Here is a 22,949-nt window from a genome sequence, read left to right on the forward strand (position 1 = left end):
ACTTGGTTCAAGGTTATCATTTTACAGATGTGGCACAGAAGCTTAGGAAGGGGAAGGACTTGATCCATGTCCTGGCTGATAGAAGAGGGGCCCGAATCTGATTTTCTTATGTCCTAGGTCGTCATATTTGCTATTAAATCACAGCTGCCTGGGAGCAAGACTAAATCATGCAAAGAGTCAGTTGTGCGTGTGCTGCCCTCTAAAACTTTGAAACTTGGTGATGCAGCCGTGATCTAATAAGCAAGCATTTGATAGAGTCAGCACTCCCGTGGCCTCGACATGCGAGGCTGCTGTGGTAGCTCCCAGGCTGGTGATTCACAAAGTGAGGGATGCTTTTGGGGGGCCTTTAAGGCTGGTGCCATGGAAGGAGGGCAAATCCTTCACCCACTGAGGGCTTCTGTGGTTAATCCCTGGCACAATCAAGACCCTGAAGACCCTGGACCGGGCCATAGGGGCTGGTCTAGAGATTCAGTTACACATCCCCCTCCTCCTGCCCAGAGAGACGCTTGACCAGAGTGGCCTCTCTTCAGTCCTAAAGTGGGTGAGGTGGATGCAGAGGCTTTGGAAAGGGTGGAACTCCAGCTGAGAAGGGAATGCTGAGCCCTGGAGAGCTGGGCAGGCTCTGGAGAGTTGAGGTGCCCAGAATGGCCCGACTTGGGGCTGCCCCACCTGCTGGTGATAGCTGGGACTGCTAGAAGATGAGTTTTATCAAAGGTGGCCACTGTTCCACCTCTCATCCCCTCACTGCCCCTACAGACGTGTAGTCCATTACTGGAGAGAAGTCTGGCCAGGAGCTCATCGTGGAGCGCTGGACCATTTAACTGGCTTACAGGTCCCACTGGCATTTAGAGGCCCTTGAAGATTTGGGCGATGGGGAAGAGCAATAGCCAAGGACTGGACACCTCTCTGAGCCTTACTTGCCTAGTCAGCCTGTCTTAAAGGGGACTAAAATTGCCACTCCAGGGCGTTGTTGGGAAGGTCGAGTGAAACAATGGATATAAAAGCACTTTCTGAACTGGGAGGTGCTGAATAGTCATGGGGCCATTGCTGATGGTAACTAGAATCCTTGATCCAAATATGGGCCCTTGGGGGAGATCCTGCAAGGGTGTCAGAATTCCTCGTAGCTTTTCATACATTGCTGGGCCTCATCTGGGCCAAGGAGAAAGTGGTAGAATGGGGAACCCAAACTACAAGGAAGAGTTTCCATTTGCCAAAGCCAGATTTTCATTTTAAAAAGGGGCTGAGACCCAAACCTCAGGATTAAACCATTGCCTAAACCAAAGACACCCGGGGAAGACTGGGACTCAGAGTCCAAGTGATACAGCTACATACTTCTTGAATAAGAGTGGGCAGGCGCTGAGGAAAAGCCCAAGGTCAGGTGCTGGCTGACCTCCCTGAATGGCTCTGTGGGGAAGTCCCTTTCCATCTCGCCCCACAGCCCCCGCGGCGTGGCTCCTTCTTGACCTGATCCACAAACCCAAGGATGCGGGATTTACATAGCTGGGCTGTTTACGGACTCTGTGTGTCTGTGTCTCTCCTGCTTGCTCTCTCTCCCTCTCTGTCTCTCCTTCCCTTCCTCCCTCTTCCCCTCTCCTCCGGCCCTGGGCTTCCCCTGCAGTCCCAGAAGACCCAGGACACCTCTCAGCAGGACTTGGCACCTGAGCCTGGGACGGCCACAGGCTTGGAAGTGTTCACTCAGAAAAGCCTCGCAGCATCTCCTGAGGTTACTGTCGTCACCTCCCTGCCCACCAGAACTATCCTAATAGTCTTTAGAAAACCCTTTCTCTGGGCTGAGGCGGGTGGACGAGACTCTGCCATGCAGATGGAACCAGGGGGTAGCCCATGTTGTCCGTGTGCTGTGACAAGTCAGCGTCCCCCGTCCCAGGGATCCATAAAGGGCCAGCCCCTCCCTCATACGTGTTTTCTCAGGGAGGACAGAACTGAAACCATTCAAGGAAGACAGGACAGCCCGAGTTGTTTCTGGTTTAAAAAGGAGAGGCAGAAATGATCTCCCCTCAGGCCACGAGGAGGCAGGTGACCTAGAGGCAGGCTCTGACTTGGGATCAGTGGTCACGGCTCCTAAATGCCTTCTGCCCTGAGGTCTTGTCTCTATTCAGAAGTCTGAGTGAGGTCTAGCAGTTGCTCATTGGGGGATGGCCACCCATCCACCCTCTGCCTCCGTCTTCTATAAACTCCCCTTGGAGCTTGGGTCTCTCTGGGTCTCCAGGCAGGCAAAAGTGGGCGTCTTTCTCCAAGGAGCATCCTTGGGGTTATAGAGATGCTGGCCAGGCAAGCATTCTAAATGAGGAGGACATTGCTTCTGTGCCTAGGACTGCAGCAGGTCGAGGGCTCTTGGAACTCCCTGTGCTGGCCCTGCCCTGGGTGCCAGGTGGAATCCAAGCCCAGGGTTGGGGGCTGCATCCTCTCTGTCTTCTGGGACTTCACAGACTGTCAGGGTTGGAAGAGACCGACTGATCATCTGGGCGAAACTTCCTTCTCCCTGATGTCTGACCCTCGTCTGTTGGCATAGGGTGTGTGAGGGTGTATACCTTTCTCTGTTCCCGGAGAAGGATTCTGTAGCTGCTAGAAATGTGCTGAAACTGTAAGAGAGACATGAGTCAGCTACATAAGTGGTAAAACATAAATCCCATTTCTGCTCTGAAGTTTTCCTTAATGTAAAAATAAAAACAAAACTAGGAGCACTCTCTCCAAGAGAAGTTGGACAGAAGTCAACAGCATCCCGAGGTTAGGGAAGCTGTGGTGCCTTGGATTACAGGCGTGCTCATAGAGCCAAGGACAGGTTATCTTGTCCTTGAGGGTGGGGGGGGCCCTACTTGAGGGATGAGGTAGGGCTCAACATGCACCCCTCACCAGCATCCCTGAAAATTGTCCATCCAGCCCCTTCCACAGGGGGGCTCTCGCTGTTCTTAAGAGCAGCCCATTTTGTCTTCAATCATCCATTGGGAAGTTTCCATATTGAATTATAGCCTGCCCTTCAGAGTCACCTACCTGTGGGACTCTCTCCCCAACCTGGCGCCCGCGGATCTACACTGCATCCTTCTTCAGGAAGGCCCTTCAGAGTTGAGCATCCCCCCATCCCACCACTCCCACTTTCTTCAGCACCTCCCAGGGCACTGTTTCTAGAGGGCTCCTCGTCCTGGACCCCCCGCCTTTGGGGGTCTCCTGTAAAGAGCAGGCCCCCAAATGTGACCCAGAACTCCAAGTGGTCCCTGAACAGCTCATAGTCAGCAGAACTTCCTGGCTGGAGATTTTCTTCCTGTCAGCTTGTGTAGGAACAGAATTAGCTCCTCTCCTGCTCCTAGCTTCTCTGTTTTGTAGCCTGTCTTGTTGCAATGGCCCCAGCTGACAGCAGGGGACACAAGAATGGCTGGGCAGGGGCTACCCTGACATCATCCACCCTGTGAATCAGGTCAGAGGGCCAGAGCTTTCCTCTTTTTGTTCACTCCTTTTTTCTCTTCAGGATTTTTGCTTGTTAAAAGCAGAGCCTCTTCTCTCTGGGAGCCTCAGTTTCCCCTTCTGAAATACGGGTAACAGGACCACCATCACAGGTCGCCATTTGGCTTACATTTAGTAACTTGGACAAAGGGCTGGCATTGCCTGGCAAGTAGTAACTAAATATAAGTACATGTTCTTTCTTCCCCCCTGTAGAATCTTTCTGTTCTGTGCCAGCTCCCACCCCACTCAACCTAGTTTTACGCTTCTAGTTTCTAGAGACTAGTTTCTAGTTAGACTTGCAACAGGAATGTTCCAGAAGGGGTCTCATGGACTGTATTTGGCCATCATTGCCAGGCTGACGATGTCAGTCCAGGCTGATATGGGTGTGGCTAAAGGCACCTGCTTCCTGAGAAGAAGAGAAAAGAGGGTTTTCCGGCTCTTGAAGCTCTTCTCCCTGGGGTGGTTCAAGTGCTATTGTCCCAAAGGCTTAACAACCTGAAGTAAAATCTCAGAAACCCAGACTTTGTCTGTGCCCTCCCGTTTCCCTTTAGCTCTCTTTCCTGTTGGCAAGATTCTCTTAATGCAGTTTGATTCCCTGACAGTCACGGCGATTTTGCTAAAATGGAGCGGGGGGAGTAGAGGTCAGGGGGTTTACGCTCCCTTGATCCTTCAGAATCCTTCAGATCTTCTGGGATCTGACAGACTCCTCACCAAGTCATAGCCTGAATTGAAGCCCAAGATTATGGAAACCTGCCCTCTCCTGTTGTCGGGGGCAATTTTAGCCCATCTTAACTGTGGAGTTTTTCCCAGTACTTGGAGTCGAGACTGAGTTCTAGGCCTGCCTTTGCTGCTGGCTCACTCTCTGACCTTGGTGCTTACCTTCCCCAGGCCTCAGTTTCCACATCTGTACCAGAAGTCGGAGCCATGGTTTCAAAGGAGGGAGGCACTTCAGGGCACTAGGGCAGCCCAGGCCTCCAAATTCAACAGGGCAGCCCTGTATTTGTGTTACTTATTGGAATTCTATTAAGACTTTGTGGGAAGAAAGAGTTCTGTGGTTGCAAGAAGATTAAAATCCCAATGGCCTTCTTGCTTTTCTAATGATTCTAGAAACCCATCCTTTCCTCCTAAGTGCCGTTTGGAGGACTCTAGGGGAGGTGGAGGGCTGTTTTGTTGACGGTTGACAGTGCTGTACTGTTGGTGCTTTTGACCAATGAGGATGCTTGGATCTTTAGATCTTTTTCTTTCATAATGTGTTATGGCCAGTTCTTTTCCACTCTTCCTGTGGATTTTGTTAGAATTCTCCAAGGACAGGCCTTGGCATTTGTTTCTTTGGGAATGAACCCTGCAGAGTTGAAGCTGTTAAACCATTTGGTGACTGGCCCTAACCTCACTGCTTGGTATTTTTGTTCTAATCTCTTTCCTTCCAATTAGCTCTTGCAGAAAGGTCCAGTTTCAGGCTGTGGCCTGTGTAACTTAACTCAGTGCTTCCCCTCAACTTGACATTAGATCACAATTGGGACCCATATTCCATAGGTAGTGAGGTGAGTCAGCAGGGATGTCAGGCATTCTTTTCCTGACTCAACCATCAACTGACTGTGACCTTGGGTAAGATACTGACTTCTGTTGGCCTCAGTCTACCCATTTGCACAATGAGGAGAATGGACTGGAGGATGACTTAGGAGTTCTTTTGTCTCTAGCAGTCAAAGATTCCATGTGATGTAAGCTACTTTCCTCTCTGACTCTGGCAGTTTTATTATTAAGAGAGGAAGAGGAGGAGTCCTGGACCATCCCTGCATCTCCAAGTCCCCATGCTTAACATGGGGAGGGCATGGGACCCCCATCCCACTTTACCATGTTAGGGTGGTGATTGAGGGGAGTCAGTAGATAATTTGTTGGGTCCCTTGATGGGAAGAGTAGCCTTGATGAGGCTGACCTGTGTTGTCATGCCTTCCTCTCTCCAGCTGGTTCTGGGGACAAGTTGACCTTTGGTGGTAAATTGGTCCCTTCTTGCAGAGGGAAAAAGTGACCCATTCTTCAGGTGCCTGACATTTCATGTTAACTTTTCTTGCTCCAATTGAAACACAGGGTTCAGAGCATTGGGTATTGATAGAAAGAGAGTACATTAGGCCAGAAGAACTCAGTCTCCTAAAAGTGACCACCATGCAGCAGGAAGAAGGTGAGGCAGGCCTCGCAGACATCCTTGCTGATGGCAGACTCTCCAAGGTAGACATCCTGGTGGACAAGTTCAGAGCTGAAGTGGCCACAGAAGAGATAGTAGGAGCCAGAAGAGCAAACACCCAGCGACAAGGAAGAATGATCGCAAGCCCGGAGGACTTCGAGTCAGTGTGGGAGGAAGGCACCTGGGTCAGGAAAGGCCAAGGAGGAGCTTCTCTGGCTGCAGGCGGCACGCTGGCCGAAAAGCTCTTGGAAGGCTTCCAGTTCAGGGTGAACCCTGGGGAGGCGACCATCAGGAAGCACTGGGTCTTCAGTGGTCAGCTGGAGGGCCAGACGGAGCAGAGGCAGGAGCTGGAGGAGTCCCAGACTTGCGGGAGACCCGCTGCCCCAGGGACCAGACCAGCGGAGACGGATGTCCCTTCTCCAGCCTCTGACACAGGAGGACTCCGGTCGTTTCTGCTGGATCCAGCTCACACAGAGGCCAGAGTCGACTCGAGCGATGAAACCGATACTTCCTTTGCGGAGAGGAGCTTCTATTTAAACAATGGGGAGAAAGATTCTGAAGACCAAGTCCTTCCTCCGCCCCTGGAGGAGAAAGAAGAGCACCTGGATGCTCCACCTGGACGTGAGCCCAGCCTGAAGCTCTGGGAGGAGCTCACAGAGAGCCCGGAGCCCAACTCCTTCAACCTACTGGGCTCTGCGGTCGCTGCTGACAGGGACAAGGACCTAGAGGGTGAGGCCCCCTCAGCTGCTGCAGAGGAAGGGGCAGGGGACCGCGGGAGACCAGATGACCTGGAGGCCTTTGTCAAGCAGCTTGGAAAGGGCCCTTCTCCAGCACTGATGTTGGCTGGGGACTGGGAAGAAGCCCAGTGCGGGGTGGAGGGAGAATTTACCCACCCAGCCCCCTCAGTAACTGCAGAGGGAGAGGTCCACAGGAGTGGAGACTTGATGGGAAAGGCTGAGAGAAGTCCTCCAGGAGGATGGAAGAACCACTCACCTCACAGAGGATGGGGCATGCGTCCGGACCCCCAAGCCTGTGCCCTTCCGTGGGCCATCCCTCCTAACGATGTCAGGAAGCCAGTGAAGCCAGACAGAGGCAATTTCCTGTCCAAAGAGAGGGGACCAGTTCACCCCCAAGCAGTAGAACCTGCAATGGAAGACAGCAAGGCCCCAGCATTTCTTCAGATGGAGGTGATCACCCCCCTCCCAGCGCCCCCTTGTCCCTTTGCGGCTCAGACGTCTCCAGAGGAAGCTTCTCCAACCCCAGCCCCTCATGGGTCAGGCGAGCCTTTGCAGCTCAGGGACTCCTTTGGAGAACAGGCTCCTCTATTTCTCAACCATACCCATCCTTCTAAAGAGAGCCCAGAGCCTAAGGACCGAGTAGAGCTGGTTGTGACATTGGACGGAGGTGAGCGCAGGGCCCCTCCTGTCGCCAGCAGAAAGCCCAGAGTTGTCCCCGAAGAAGCCGAGGGGTTAGTGTTTCCTTCAGGGAAGCAAAAAGAGATGACCTCTTTCCAGCATGGGGGTCAAGAGGGCTCCCTGGAAGATATTAGCAAGACCTCAGTGGCCAATAAAATTCGTATCTTTGAGACCCATGGAGCAGAAACTCTCAGGGCAAGTCAGGGTGAAACCAGAGCCTTTGCAAATGAGTTGTCTTCAGAAGCCTCCGCGGGGCAGGTCGAGCAGCAGCGGAATAAGCTTTTAGACCTGGGATTTGTCCAGTTCCAGCCCCCAGGGGACTTTGCTGTCCTCAAAGCCACACATTCCTCAGTGATGCCGCCAGCTACCAAACACTTCAGGGAGGACATTTCTACCACAGCCCCCCGGGAAGGATGCCTGGACGTCGAGCTCGTGTCTGCCAGTACAGGCTGCGAAGCTCCACTGGAGGAAGCTACTGGGGGAACTGGCCACGTGAGCCCCTACCCCCACCGCTGCCCCCCAGCCGGGGGAGCTGGCCGCATGCTGCGTAGCTCTTTAGAAGCATGTTTCCGTGGCCCTCGTCATTTCTGCGATCAGAGGCTGCTTGTCCATCCCTATGAGTTCTTTTCCCTAAACAAGCCTGAGTGTAGCCCAGGCAGAATGACGGGTTCATCTGCTTGACCCATGTTAGCTTAGCCACAAAGACCCTCGGCTTTCCATGTGACCTGGTGCCCGGAGGGTCACACAGCCCCGGCGGAGAAGGTGGCACCACCGCCAGCAAACTACACATTTGCTTTGCCTTGCTGCCCCCACCTGCTGGGTTCCTACCGTTTTGCTTGGCTTGTCCGACGATCTTCCTTCATCCTTTCCCTTCCCTGGTGCTCCTGCCCTGGGGAAGCTGACAGTCCAGAGGTTTCCATCCTTCACTTCTGGTTCCCTCTCGGTCCCAGTGCCAAGTTCCTTCCTGCCTCCTTAAGACTAACTATCTTCTCTAATCCAGAACACACCCGGAGATGCGGTCAGGCAAGAGAAGCGCGTCACCAGCTTAGCAGCCAACCCCCCGGGAAAGGGGGCACACCTGAGATTCGCCAGCCCCTCGGGCCCTCAGGTCTCTGCAGCCCCTCGGTGCCCTGATGACCCGGTCATCCTCGCCTGGCCAGGGTGCATCGCTGCCTTCGTTCCCACCTGCTCTGGCAGCGCCTCTTGTGGCAGCTCAACTCTGGCTTGTCTGGAATGTGTCCTCACACCCCTCAACCTCCAAGAAACTGGCTGACTGGAGGCTTCGCTAGCAAGTGAAATCTCCAAGCACGCTGAGTCTCTAGAACCTGAAGCCAAGTACTTTAAAAATATTTGATGGGTGTTAGATTGGTCTTAAAAAGAGTGTCATCAAACAGCCAAAAATGTGTGTGATGTTTAATCCCTGACAGGCCAGTTGAGAGGTATGTATGTCGGACAAGAGTTGCTGGTTCCCCTCCAACACATCCTTGGCCTGCTGTTGTCAATTACACTGATGGGACCAGAACCTCCAGTCTGTGGCCTGCCCGCCGGTCCACTCATGGGGCTCAGGGTTGAAGCAATGTAGCACCCAGCTCCCAGGAATTACTGCACACGGTCCCCTTCTCTAGACGATGCTGACACCCCCTACAGAGACTCAGTGGAATTGACAAACTGTGTTGGCTTCCTCTTTGTTCCTCAAAGCTCTTGGCTCCAGCCTCTCTGCCTCCCCGTCCTGGATGTCCCTGCATCCCTGGGTCTCCCTCCTTGGTTTTTGTCTCTCGATATCCCCCTGCACGGATGGGCTTGGGGTCCCATCCCTGCCTTGTGCACAGTGCCGCTTCTGATAAGCTCCCAGATCCAAACCTTGGATGGGGCTTCCTGTCCAGGACCAACTGGCAGGATGTTTGCTTTGTACTTGCTTTTGCCATCAGCGGGAGACCCTTGGAAAGGAGCGTTCTCACTCTTGAGTAGTTTTCTTTCTTTCTTTCTTTCTTTTTTTTTTTAAAGCTTTTAATGATGTCAAGGAACATTTCCGGGGGTGTTTTTCTTTTCCTGACCTGCTCTTCCATTTGGGGCATCGAAGGGCCCCAAGATTTCTTCTGTCATTCACCATCTTGATTTCTCTCTCTCTCTCTCCTCTTCCCCACCCCATATCCCTATTCCTTTGATTTTATCTGGCCATAGAGAGCAGGGCTGAGGGAGGGCTCCGAGGAGAAAATCAAACCGCCACGTCCCAGGGCCCCAGAGAGTGACACGGGAGACGAGGACCAGGACCAGGAGAGGGACGCGGTGTTCCTGAAGGACAACCACCTGGCCATTGAGCGTAAGTGCTCCAGCATCACAGTCAGCTCCACGTCCAGCCTGGAGGCCGAGGTCGACTTCACGGTCATTGGTGACTACCACGGCAGCGCCTTCGACGACTTCTCCCGCAGCCTGCCTGAGCTCGACCGAGACAAAAGCGACTCAGAAACCGAGGGCCTGGTGTTCTCCCGGGATCTCAACAAAGGGGGCCCCGGCCAGGATGACGAGTCTGGGGGCTTCGAGGACAGCCCGGATCGAGGGGCCTGCTCCACCCCGGATATGCCCCAGTTCGAGGTACAGTGGAGCATCATCGGGACGCGGGCCCACCGGGCGCTGCATGTTCAGAGGGCCCTGGGCCACGTATGAGAAGATTGAGCTGCCAGCCTGAAGCTCTATTTCATATTGCATGACCGCCCCTCTGCAGAACAGCATGGTTCTGTGCTCGCATGTTTGGCAGCTCGGTTTACCCCTAACCTGCGCTCCTGTGACTTTAACCCCGTGACCCCTTCGCTTGCCTGAGGTCGGGTGATGACAGGCAGTCTGGTGCTACTCGACTCCTCCCCTGCCCATGTTGCATGGCACCTGCAGGGACCATGTGCGTGTGAACTCAAGGGGGCGCCCAAGGCCTGCCCTGAAAGTCAGATGGTTTTTCCTAATCCTCAACAGGGGCTCCTCTCCCAGGGTGCCTAGGGTCTCGGGGTAGCAGTGGAAACTCTTAGAGAAGAGAAAACATCATCGCTGAGAGGGACTCAGGGATAGACTGTGTCCTGGCCTCTCTGCTCTGGGTCCTTCCCTCAGAGGATCTCTGCTCGTGTTACTCCTTTGCTGTCTCATCTCCAGCCCCAGCTCCCTCCCACCACCTCTGCTTTCCCCCATGGTCCAGGCATTGACATACGAGCTCATTCACTGTGGGCTTTCACACCATGTTGTACTCTCTGGAGAAGGTTTTTCCTTCCTTCCTCGGCCTTGCAAACTTCTCTGCCTTGGAAACTTGTTATGGTCCAGGACCAAGTTCAGATAGCACTTAACTAGCAAATGCTTTCCTGCCCCCCGGGGGCACAAGTATTGCTCCCTGCTCAGCCTTCTTGCTCTGCGATGCTTCTGCTCCCAGCATTGTCACAAGTAGTCAGGTTAGTGGCTGATGGCTCTGCTGTCCTACCCCATGGCAGCTCCACTAAGCCTGCACGTACCAGGCGCTAATAATGATTACTTGAATGAATGGCTAGATCTCAGGATTAAAACCATCTGGAAGAATCCCCTCTTACCACCCTCCCCAGCAGATGACAAGCTGGCTTTCGTTCATTCATTCACATATGTTAATTACCTGCTGTGTGTATAGCCATGAACTAGGTCTGATGGAAGACTCAGAAGAAACTGATCATTTAACTTCAGACTTCTGGAATAGAGGTTGTAAACTGGTGGCCCTGGGCCACATCTGGCTAGGAATGTGTTTTCTTTGAGCTTGATTTAAAAATCAGGGCATTGAATATAAAATCCAGGGTTTTTTATATCATTAAAAAAATCAGATGATCAGTCACTCAGAGGCCATGGCCACAGTTCACCAAACCTGTGTGGACCGTCTGTGCTCTCCAGTTCACCTCCGACCTCAGCACACCCACTTCACTTGTTTACATCTCCTTCCTGGCCCTCTGGGCCTCCAGGTGTGTGACTCCTGTTCTAAAGAACAATTCAAATAAAGCAGCTGGGAGGTGGTGGCATGACCACTGAAGTCATTCAGGATTACGTATATAGGAAAAGGCCTGGTGTCGGGCCCAGCACAGAGCGTATTTGACTGAGTGGTACGTGTTCTCCTAATGGTAGCCTGAAAACCAGCATGCAGGTTGCGTGGTTGCCGGGTCATGGATGGTTCTGGCTGTCCTCTTAGGCTGTTGTCTGTGACATCACATCATGCCTCTTTTGCCCTGGCCTGTGTTCTCCTCCAGAGACTTGGCCAGCTGCAGGGGTGGAAGATAACCTGCTGACCCTACATCACCGTCGCCTGTGGGCAGGAGTCATGCCAGGGCTTGAGATACAGAGTGTTCTTCCCTCATTTCCCTACAGCCGGTGAAAACAGAAACCATGACTGTCAGCAGCCTGGCCATCAGGAAGAAGATCGAGCCAGAGGCTGTACTACAGACCAGAGTCACCACTGTGGACACCACCCAGGTAACCTGGGTCTTCCAACATGCTCTGAGCATAGGTATTGGGCATTTGAGGGTGGATTTCCCACCATGGCCAAGCCCCTTAGCCAACCCTTGCCACCTTGGCTCCCCAAGAGCCACCAATTTAACCCTGATGCTCTTCTGAGCTTAATTGTCCTCCCTGAACTCTGGGGTCAGGTGATGGGACGGTTCTTGTCCTGGGCAGACTACAGTTCTTAAAGCCTCAGTTTTCCCATCTATGAAATGGGGATGATCACATCTCCCTCATCCTCCTGGGAGTGTTATAAAGACTAGCAGTTGGTGGATTAGACCAGGCTTTCAGATTGCTTGAAGGAGTTGGAGAGATTTCTTGAGCTATCCCAGGGGCTGCTTTGGGAGAGGAGAGAGATCCCAATTCAGCTTTAGTCAGAACAACTTACGTTGGGCCAGTTTTTTTGTGCATGGTGGTTCCACATCAGATTGACAAATGAACAAACTAGAAAAAAAAAAGTCATTTGTCTTAGCGAGACGAAATAGACTCAGTACCCCAGAGAAAGCAGTCATAAATAGAGACAGGTACATTACTTATAGTGCATTTTGTAAGTTCCTTTTGTGGTTTTTAAGCTTTGAAAATTGAGGCTGAGGGTCTGATAGATGCCCTCATGGTTCTTTCTGGCCAGAGGAACTGCAGTTCGAGGGGCTTTCTTGCCCTGGAGAACAGTCGTTGTCTCAAGAACTAAAGTAAGATGTAAACCTACACAACGTGGGCAACTCTGTCATTTCCAGAATTTTTTCTCCTACTTTTATAATGTGCATAGAGGTTTACGAGGCAGCGAACGCAGCCATCAAGACTCTTGAGTTCTGAGAAGCTGTGTAACCCCGGGCTACCTGCTCCCTTTCTGGCCTGCTTTGTTTTAGTAATGTGTGTTGGTTTTGTTTTTATACAAAGAAATATAAAGAAAACTAAAAACGGCCCCAAATTCTCCAGCTCAGTAACCCTTATTGACATCAATACAAAATAACAAAATATTCACAGTTATGAAATTCAGACAGAACAAAATGAAAACTTTCTTGTGATTCCTCCCAGAAAAACATGTATGTGTATATTAACATATGTACTTACATCTCTAGATATTAAATTTTTTACCAAAAGAGATCATTTTCTCTCCTTGTTGGCATATATGGTCCCATTTTCCTCTTCTTGGTCCCATTTTTCTCTTCTTATTCCCACATAGGAGTGGATCCTAATTTATCACACATTTATCTCCCATCAATGGGCATGTTTTTGTCTTTTGCAGTTAATTTTGAATGCTCCAGTGAACTTTTTTGTTCTGACTTCTTGGCAAAGTGTTCAAAGTCTGTCTCCAAAGGGTGTATTCCTAGTAATGGGATCACTAGGTCAAAGAATACATGTGTTGAGCTTTGCATAGAATTTATCAAATTATCTGGGATTATTTTTCCTTTGTCGAATGAGGTGATCGAAATGAACTGGAGGACCTGTGAGGCCCCTTTGTAGTTTGGTCTGTGTGTGGACATCCCCCCTCCCCAGGTGCGTGTCTGCTCACACCACCTGTCACTTTGTAACTGGGAATGCCCAGAGCCCAGGCGAGAGATGCTGCAGGTGTACCCGGCACTCTCTCCCTCTCTAACAACTCCTCCTCTGGCCGCAGGTTGATGGGACTGCCCTAGGTGGGAAGGAGTTCATAACAACTACTCCCTCCATCACCACAGAGACCATATCAACCACCATGGTAAGTAGGACCCAAAAGACTTCCCTCTCTGACCAGCCCCCTTGCCCTTGAAACAGCCAGATAGCAAGCCAACACCGCCAGCTGTTGCGGGAAGTCCTCATCTGCCTTTGCTGCATGGGGCATGGGGCATACAGTCACACATTCATTGCCTGGCACATAGTCAGACCTCAGTTTTCCAAATTGAATAATGTGGGAGGTGGCGTCCTTGAGTCTCAGTTACCTGGACCATCTCAGCTATGGCAGGGATAAAGAGAGAATGATACCCTTTGATTATCTGATTATTGGCAGCACAGGAAGACTGTGCCTGAAAGTCCTTCCTGAATGAGGTCCATCCTCTGGGCAGCTGTTCGTTTTCTCGTGTCCCAAGCCATTTCCTTGTCTTGGCCAGTAGATGGCGTGCGGTGAACCTAAATTGGAAGCTCAGGATTTGGGCTTGTCTCCTGAGGAACCTTGTGGTTCTGCTGCCTATTTGTTGTTTGACCCATGAAGGAAGGTCCTTGGCCTTAGGCATCCTATCTGTAAAATGGGAATACACCCCATTCTGCCTGGTTCACGGGCTCTTGAGAGAGTCCAGTAACATCAGATTCTTGAACGATGACGCACCACAGCTAGTGCTCAGCACACAGGTTGTGGCACCCGGCGAGGCGCTGAGAACCTAGAAGGTGTGAGCTCAAGGAGTAGAATGAGAACTGGGAGGTGGATGCTCTCTTTTCTCCACCCTTTACAGATGAGGAAAATGAAATTCAGAGAGGTAAAGGGACTTACCCAAGGCCACACAACCAATACGTGGTAGAGCCAGGTCAAACCCAGGCATTCTGACTCCAGAAGCCCCACTGTCTGCCTCCACCGCTCTGCTCTGCTCCCTCATCCTGACCATTGTGAACAGCGGCCGCATGGGGCTGGGCCTGGGGATGGGGCTGGGCAGCTATCAGTGCCTGGGCCGAATCTGTCTTGAGCTGGGGGAGATTGTTTTCAAATGCTTTCTCTTGCCAAACCCCTGATATGCACATAGGAAGAAAATTACGTTAATTTAGACTACCCAGCAGGAAGGTTTTGAGTAAACAGAGATTTTAAGATAAGTAAACCCAAACCAGTTACTAGCTTACACACTTGCCCTCGATCACTCAGTTCCTCCTCTGCCCTCAACCCATCACCGCGTGGCATCAGGATGCTTATTGGGCTAAATGTAAATTCGTACCATGGTGAGCAGGCAGTTACATCATTCATTTACTCATCCATCCATCCATCCATCCATCCATCCATTTGTTCCAAAAACATTTATGCGTCTCCGTACTGCCAAGTACGGGGGTATAGATTTGAAGGAAAGATACTGCTTGTTAGAATTCATTCGTCTAAATAATAATCATGGGCACATCTAATGTGCTGTGCCCTTGTGTTCAGGTCCTGGGCACACGGTGGTGAACAAGGCCCAGCTCTCCCACTTCCTGGCTGGATGACCTTGGGCAAGTTATCCGAAACTCTCCAGACCTCAGTTTCCACCTCTGTCAAATGGGGTGAGGGGCTATAATAGCATATCCCTCAAAGGGCTGATGTGAGGCTGAACTCAGGTTGTCTATGCAAAGCCCTTAGAAAAGTGCCCGGTACACAGTAAGTGGTCTGTAAATGAGCTGCCGTGAGTTTTTCCTGCCTTCATGAAACAGTGTAATGACGCTTTCCTAGGGAGCACAGGGTGTGAGGCAGCCTCGTAGGAGCCGGGGAAGGCTTTATCTAGGCAGTGACATCTGAGCTGTGCTTGAAGGATCAATGAAGGTGCAATCATGGGAGGAGGTCTTCTAAGCCTTGGGAACAGCGGGTGTAAAGGCTAGGATATGAAGGAGGTTGCATTTGGGGAAAGGAAGTGGTCAGTGATGGCAGGTGCGTGGAGGGGGAGCCAGGGGAGAAGACGCTGGAAAGGAAGACTGAGCCAGGGCTTGAAGGGCCACCAATGTCGTGTACAAAGTTCAAACTCATCCTGGAGACCATAGAGAATCACTTCAATGTTTTCAGTAGGGACATGATGTTATCAAATATGTGTTTCTATGTTTTAGAGAGATTACTCTAGCAACCTGTGTGGAACATGACTGGAGCAAAACTTCCTTCCCTTGGAGGCATAGGTCCCTCTTTCCCCTCCTTCTTGTCCTTCTTTTCTCCTTCCTTCAGTAAATATTTATTGAACACCCACAATTTGTGAAGCGCTGTGCCAGACACTGTGAATCCAGCACTGAGGGAGACAGACAGCATCCCTGAGCCCACACTCAACTGGGAGAGACCAAAAGAGAAGGCAGGGAACTAGTTTAGGGGCTGGAACAGGGCTGGAGCACGAGGAGGTGGATGCCCATGAGGGCAACAGTGTTGAAGGGTGCCTGGAGGGAGGAAAGTACGGGATTTGGTTATTGATAGAATGTTCAGGTAATGGGACGAGAGGTGGCCAGGGACTCTGCTCACCAGCCCCGCTGTTCTCAGAGTGCAGTCCTGGGAGCCTGTTCAAACAGAAATTGTCAGGCCCCACCCCAGACCTATTGACTCAAAAGCCCTGGGGCAGGGCCCAGTGGCTCTGTTTCCACAAGCCCTCCAGGTGACACCTCTCTGGTGGGAGAAGCACTGACAAGCACCGAGGAGGGCACTTTTTAGTGGCACGTATGTGTCAGGGGTCAGGGGAGGCAGCAAACTCCATTTTGGATCTGATGAGTCTGAGGCGCCCATGGAACATCTCCAGGGGAAAATGTCTAGGATGCAAATGGTCTGAAAGGTCTAGAGTTCAAGAGAGATCTGAGCTACATGTAAAGGACAGTGGCCTTGATGAGGCAGTGGAAGCCTTGGGTGGCTAAGGAGGCCCCGAGAGAGGGTGGCGAGGAGAGCCCTTAGTTGGTGGAGGAAGGGTCCGAAGCAGAGATGGTGGTGTGGCCTTGGCCAGGGATGGGGGCCGCTCCTCCTTGAGGTGGGAGAGGGGACTGGAAGGTACAGGAGAGGCAGGCCGAGCAGCTGGGACCTTGTTTTGAACAACCTGTGGCCTCTGTTTTCAGTGTGAAGGTGGAGGTAAGGCTTTGCCTGGGAAAGAGGGATCAGTGGGAGAAGAAGAGGCTTTAGGGGAGAAAGGCCTGAAATGACAGTAGAGTTCAGAGGGGCTAGTGGCTGTTTTTGAAGCTGGGAGAGAGAAAGCATTGAGCTCAGAAGGCTGCTCTTTAGAGGCCACTGCCGGGCCACATCCTGGGACTCCCTCTGAGAAAGTGCCTTGTGATTGGAGTGCCAGGTAACAGGTCACTGACAGCCTCAGCTGGAGACAGATGTCCAGGGGAATGGGGTGAAGGCAGAGGGCCTCTGTCCTCACCCGTCCCTGGCGGGCAGAGGCCCAGATCTAGTACCAAGTACAGGCCAAGACAGGGTTCAGCCCACTGGGGAGCTGCAGAATGGACACAGCTTTGGGCCCCTGGTCAAGGCTGAGCCCTCAGATGGTACAGGAAGTGGGAGGTGGAGGCAGGGGGCTGTGGTCCAGTAAGTCCAGGGTCAATTCCAGGAACTTCTAGCGATTAAACTCCAAGATCACACCAGGAGAGCTGGCTCAAGGATGAGAGTTCTAAGGGCAGAGTGGCGTTGCAGAAGGAGTGGTTACAGAAAGAGTGTGTTGAATTTGGGGCTCTGATGAACTTGGGTCTAAATCCAGGCTCTATCACTAACTTGCAGGGGGACTTGGACAAGCCGCTTAACATCCTCTCGCCCTCCACTTTTTCAGCTGTGAAAGAGAAAGATTAAACCAATTTCCCGTGGTCGTTCAGAGGCATAAACGAGCTCATGCATCCTTAGCATAATACCTAGCCCATAGAAAGTACTCAGAAAACTAGTTGTGATGTTGTTAGTAGCCAGCCTGTATTCCTGTATTTGCTCTGCAGATATCTGCAAAGCCCTTTCTCCTCTGTGAGCCTTATAAAGTCTCTGTGAGAGTGACAGGGGTTCCCCTTTAAAAAAATTCTTTAAGCCTTTATTTTTTCAGAGAAGTTTTAAGTTTACAGCAAAATTAAGAGGAGGGCACAGAGATTTCCCATACATTCCCTGCCCCCCTCCTCACACACATAGCCCCCGCCCCACTGTTATCAACACCCCCCACCAGAGTGGGACATTTGTTACCCCTGTGCCCTGCAGGGTCCCCTTTGTGTGGGTGGATCCACGAGGCCCATAGAGTGGAAGTGGCTCTGCCCCGGGTCACATGGCTGGAACGTGGCAGGGCCAGGACGAGGACCCGTCTCACCTCCTTTGTTAGTGCTTCCAGGGAGCAACACCATGTCTTGTTCACCACGGTGTCTCTAACACCAGGCAGTCGGTAAACATGTGTTGAATGAATGGGTGTGTGACTAAGTGTGTAAGTGCGTATGTGAGCGAGCAAGTGGGCGAGTGATGAACCAGAGAAGACCAAACTGAACGATGCCTTCAGTTCTCTGCTTCTAGCATCGCTATTCAACCTTGTGGCCATGAGAGCTATGTGGCCACAGGCTCTGGTCATCCTGGGGGCCCGCCCACCTGAGACCTGGCCATCTGAGCACTATTGTTTCCCCAGGAGAACAGTCTCAAGTCCGGGAAGGGGGCAGCTGCCATGATCCCAGGCCCACAGACGGTGGCCACGGAAATCCGTTCTCTTTCTCCGGTAAGTGGGCAGGGCCAGCTCAGGCTAGGGGATTCCACACAGAGAATGTGGACGCGGTTCCACAGGTAGCTCACAGCAGGTGTGGCAGGGAGCCTAAAACCACCCCTTTAAATGCAGCAGCAGGAAATAGCATCAGATTCGGATGCCCATGGGGCTCCCTGGTCCCCACCAGAGTCTCTTCCATTGCCCTCCGTACCCCCCACACATACACACACAAGCAGGGCCATGGCAGTGTGGGGTGAAGTGGCTCCTCACTTTGGTGGTGCCTGTGGTGTGACAGCTCTTTTGCACCTGCTCTCCTTACTGACCAGGAGGAGCAATGGACTCATAGTCCAGAGGCTTGGATTCTGGACCTGGCTCTGTCAGTGGCTGCCTCACCGACCTGTCACTGCGAGGTCTCCTGCAGCTCCTGCAGCTCCTAGTCTGTCCTCCTTATCATCTAACCTCAGAAAGAGCGTGTTCCCGGCCCTGACAGGGTGGGCGATCAGGAGGGCTCCGTTTCCACCTGGATCCCTCTATTTCATCCTTCTAAGATGCCAGGATTCTTAAATTCTATAGTCTTGTTAGGATTCTGGACCTCAGGAATCTCAGGTTCTAGGAATCTTAGATTCCATGGTTTGAGAATTTCGTGGGTCTTGTATTCTGAAGGTTCCAATATTCCTGAATTCTTAAGACTCAGTGGTTCAAAGCATCTTGGTTTCCAAACTTTGCCTTCATGGGAGCCCCCATCATCCCTTGGTTTACCCCACCCCCACCCCCATTGTGCAGAGCCCAGCGTCCTCACCTGACCCCAGGGTGGGGGGTGGTTATATTCTGCAGATCATCGGGAAAGATGTCCTCACCAGCACCTACGGCGCCACTGCGGAAACCCTCTCCACCTCCACCACCACCCATGTTACCAAAGTGAGTAGCAGCAGGGCACCATATGCCCCCAGCCTGGCTGTGGGGCTCGGGAAGGTCATTGCCATGGCTCTGCCTTGTATGCGTGGACAGAGAAGACCTGTGGTGTTCCCAGTTTCTGGAGTGCTTTGTTCTGTGCTATGGGTCATCCTAAGGCACTGACCTGCCCTTCAACATTGATAGCCAGGCTTGGGGACGAGACCATCTCCTGGGATGTAGTTGTGAACCCTGGTGTTTGCGTCTTATAGATCTTCAGTGCTGGAGGGATTTAGAAGGGGGAGATTTAAGGAAGGTTCAAAGAATGAGGAAGGGTCTTCTGGAAAAAGTGGGATTGTATAGGGTCTTGGAAATCCATGGGAGGGCTTGTGAAGGAGAAGACAGACGCAGACGTTCTAAGCAGCGTGGAAGATGGGAGCAGAAACTGTGTGTGTTCATTTCTTTCACCGAGCAAATAGCGACTTTATGCTGACCTCTGTGCTAAGGGTGGCCAGACGGGGGCGCTGTAAACAACGCATGTGGGGAAACAGGACAAGCAGCAGGTAGGGGACAGAACTGTGGGAAATTAGGTTGGACTGGAGGCAGGAAAGCAGAATAGAGACAAATGAGACAAATCTCAAGACAAACAGAGGATCTGAGTCTGAAGGCCATTGGAGAGCCATCAAGGTTTTTAAAATGGGGAGCGACCCAGCAAAAAGGGGTTTAAAGAGAGGAGGTTAGGTCCACCAGAATGTGCAGATGGGAGAAAGAAGAGAGTTACCTAGAGACTAAGGATGGAGGACCTGCAGCAGGGGGCGGGGAGGAAGAGTCCGGGCCAGAGGAGGGAGGCGTTCCTGACGGTCAGCTGTAACTTAGCCAATGAGGACAGAGGACTGAGGACAGGCTGGCCAATGTGTCCATGTGCCTGAGTGGCCAGGAGGCAGGCAGGAGGCGGCCCAGGGCGGGGATGGAGGCCTGGAGGAGAGAGGCCAGGGAGCCAGGATAAGTTGGAGCTTTTACTCAAGCATTAAAGGAGAAGTCTGGTAGGCAGCACACAGACCGTCCCAGCCCTGCCCGCTCCCCTGCAGCACGTTACCCAGAAAGCACCCACTCCCACCAAAGGCATCAGTGAGCAATGATGACTCCACTGAAAGCTTTGTGGGCAGGTTTTCCATCACACAGATAACTCTTCTTCCCAAAGTCCCTCCCAGCCCTGCCAACTGGGAGCCCCCCCTCTTTTTTCTGTCCACTCCCGACTCCATCTGGTGTTTCCCTCAGCCACCATGCTCCTTTAATATACCAAGTCATTAGGTCCTGCCCCATCTTCTACTTCTAAACTCACACCCAAGCCCCACCCCTTTGGAAAACATGATGGTTATAAGCATATTTATAAGACTCAGCAATGCAATTTTCTCTTCTAGTATTGTTTGAAATCATTTAAAGTAGAACTTTGTCACCATTCACATTCCATTCATGTGTTCATTCAACAAATCTGCATTTAGCACCTGTCCTGATCAGGTTGGACAGGGGAGTTGGGGAGGAGGGGATCCAGAGGTGCACGGATTACAGCCCCTGCCCTTGCCCCAGCCGAGGGAGCAAGGCCACACACAAGGTCACACACACAAGGTCAGCTCAAGGCAGAGAGGCCCAGAACGGTGCGAGATACGAACTTGCCGCTTGGAGAGTACCGAGGCAGGAAGACAGAGGGACTGCTCACCAGGGTCAGGGCGACAGCATTTGAGCCAGGCTTGAAAGACCTAGAGGGGGCGGCTTGGTAGCTGGGGGAAGGGTGGCAGCCAGGCAAGATGTACAGTCTGAAATCCCAAAATCAGAAAAGGAGAAAACTGAGGGAGCCTGGAGAGAAGACAACTGCTGGCTCCAGCTTCGCCCCAGAGGGAGGCTTGGCACAGGCCCCATGTTGAGGCTGCTGCCCCAGCAGGACCCAAGGCTGACCCCATCTCCCTCTCCCTCTGCAGACTGTGAAAGGAGGGTTTTCTGAGACGAGGATCGAGAAGCGGATCATCATTACTGGGGACGAAGATGTCGATCAAGACCAGGTATGAGGATGGGAACCCTAGTGCCCAGTGGCACTGCCCAGTCCTCAGACCCTCCCAAATAGGGTTACTCATGGGCAGCTTCATTCAAGAGCAGAAAAGGTGTCTACTTCCTGCCAACCCTGTGCAGCGGAGAAACCCCCAAGGAAGGGACACTGAATGGGAGCCAGCAGGAGCCAGAAGACCTGAACCCTAGCCTCACTCTTTAACTCCTTGACCACTGCCCCTTCCCGGGCCCCAGCTTCCTGAGCTGTGCGCTGACAAGCTTGTAGGTCTCCAGAGCCGCTCCCGCAGTCAGTGTGCTCTGGTTCTCACTTTGCTTTTCCTCTCCTCTAGGCCCTGGCTTTGGCCATCAAGGAGGCCAAACTTCAGCATCCTGACATGCTGGTAACCAAAGCTGTCGTATATAGAGAAACAGACCCATCCCCGGAGGAGAGGGACAAGAAGCCACAGGTAAGGCCCATGGAGCTCAGCAGCCGTGAGAGGGAGGAGAGAGCAGTGGCAAGGTCCTCCCAGGGTCATTTCCATCTGAGGACCCACCAAGAGTCTTGGTCCCCAGCATGGCTTTGACCCCCCCCCAAACCTATAATAATAAAATTTCACAGACATTGAGTTGAGTGAAATAAGTCCGACACAAAAAGTACATACAGTGTGAGTCCATTCATAGGAAGTTCAGAAACAGGCAAAACTAATCAGCAACAATCAACATCTAAATATTGGTTACTTCTGGGGTGTGGCATTGACAGGAAAGAGTCACAAGGGAACATTCCACAGGGCTAGATGTGTCAGCATCTTGACCTGGGAGGGTTACATGGGTCTGTATGTGTATAAAAAAGTGTCAGGCCCCACACTTAGGTTTGTGTACTTTATGTGCTTCGCACGTTATACCTCAGTGAAAGGTAAATCCATTTCAAAGACCCCTTTCTGCCCTCTTCCTTTTTTTTTCAAACGCTTTTTTATTGAGTTATAGTCATTTTACAATGTTGTGTGAAATTCCGGTGTACAGCACAATTTTTCAGTTATACGTGAACATACATATATTCATTGTCACTTTCTTTTTTGCTGTGAGCTACCACAAGATCTTGTATATATTTCCCTGTGCTATACAGTATAATCTTGTTTATCTATTCTACATATGCCTGTCAATATCTACAAATTTTGAAATCCCATTCTGTCCCTTCCCACCCCCTGCCCCCTTGGCAACCACAAGTTTGTATTCTGTGTATATGAGTCTGTTTCTGTTTTGTATTTATGTTCCTTTTTTTTTTTAAGTTTCCATATTTGAACGATCTCCTATGGTATTTTTCTTTCTCTTTCTGGCTTACTTCGCTTAGAATGACATTCTCCAGGAACATCCATGTTGCTGTAAATGGTGTTATGTTGTCGGTTTTTGTGGCTGAATAGTATTCCATTGTATAAATATACCACATCTTCTTTATCCAGTCGTCTGTTGATGGACATTTAGGCTGTTTCCATGTCTTGGCTATTGTAAATAGTGCTGCTATGAACATTGGGGTGCAGGTGTCTTTTTGAAGTAGGGTTCCTTCTGGATATATGCCCAGGAGCAGGATTACTGGGTCATATAGTAAGTCTATTCCTAGTCTTTTGAGGAATCTTCATACTGTTTTCCACAGTGACTGCACTGAACTGTACTCCCACCAGCAGTGTAGGTCTGCCCTCTTCCTTGATGAGTGAAACAAATGTTTTCTAGAAAGCTACAAGAATGTTTCTTTCTCATCTTCTGATCACCTCCCACTTTGAGTCAAAAGAAAAAGCACTGAAACATTTTCCTGCCACTTTGAAAGGCTGCCAACCCCAGGTCTAGACCAGCGCTGTCCAGTAGAACTTTCTGCAATGATGGAAGTGGTTTTCTGTGCTGTGCAACATAGGAGCCACTGGCCACATGTGGCTGTTGAACATTTGAAATTGGCTAATCTGAAATGAGATGTGCCTTAAGGGTAAAATATGTGCTGGACTTTGAAGGTCATGTATGGAAAAAAGAGTATAAAATAGCTCAGTAATTTTTATATTGATTACATGTTAAATGACGATGTTTGGATATATTCGGTTAAAAATACATTATTAAAATTAATTTCACCTGTTTCTTTTTAGTGTTTTTAATGTAAATTAAAAAGTTAGAATT

The 22,949-nt window shown here is 51.2% G+C and overlaps 1 protein-coding gene across 15 annotated transcripts in view; it reads left to right on the forward strand.

The window, feature by feature from the left end:
- EPB41L1 (erythrocyte membrane protein band 4.1 like 1) overlaps window positions 1-22,949 on the forward strand; it is a 122,181-nt gene that overhangs the window by 94,259 nt on the left and 4,973 nt on the right. For 10 of the 15 annotated variants that reach the window (XM_072944156.1, XM_072944153.1, XM_072944151.1 and 7 more), the window contains 8 exons: window positions 8,051-8,158; window positions 9,232-9,642; window positions 11,410-11,514; window positions 13,160-13,240; window positions 17,790-17,876; window positions 18,696-18,779; window positions 20,729-20,809; window positions 21,143-21,259. In XM_072944156.1, coding sequence (XP_072800257.1) covers window positions 8,051-8,158; window positions 9,232-9,642; window positions 11,410-11,514; window positions 13,160-13,240; window positions 17,790-17,876; window positions 18,696-18,779; window positions 20,729-20,809; window positions 21,143-21,259 — 1,074 coding nt within the window. Of the gene's footprint in view, window positions 1-1,618; window positions 1,724-5,541; window positions 7,543-8,050; window positions 8,159-9,231; window positions 9,643-11,409; window positions 11,515-13,159; window positions 13,241-17,789; window positions 17,877-18,695; window positions 18,780-20,728; window positions 20,810-21,142; window positions 21,260-22,949 lie in introns of all 15 variants that reach the window. The other 5 variants (XM_072944160.1, XM_072944161.1, XM_072944162.1 and 2 more) reach the window with 3 other exon arrangements.

Source organism: Vicugna pacos, chromosome 19, assembly GCF_048564905.1.
Source record: "Vicugna pacos chromosome 19, VicPac4, whole genome shotgun sequence".
Taxonomy (NCBI): domain Eukaryota; kingdom Metazoa; phylum Chordata; class Mammalia; order Artiodactyla; family Camelidae; genus Vicugna; species Vicugna pacos.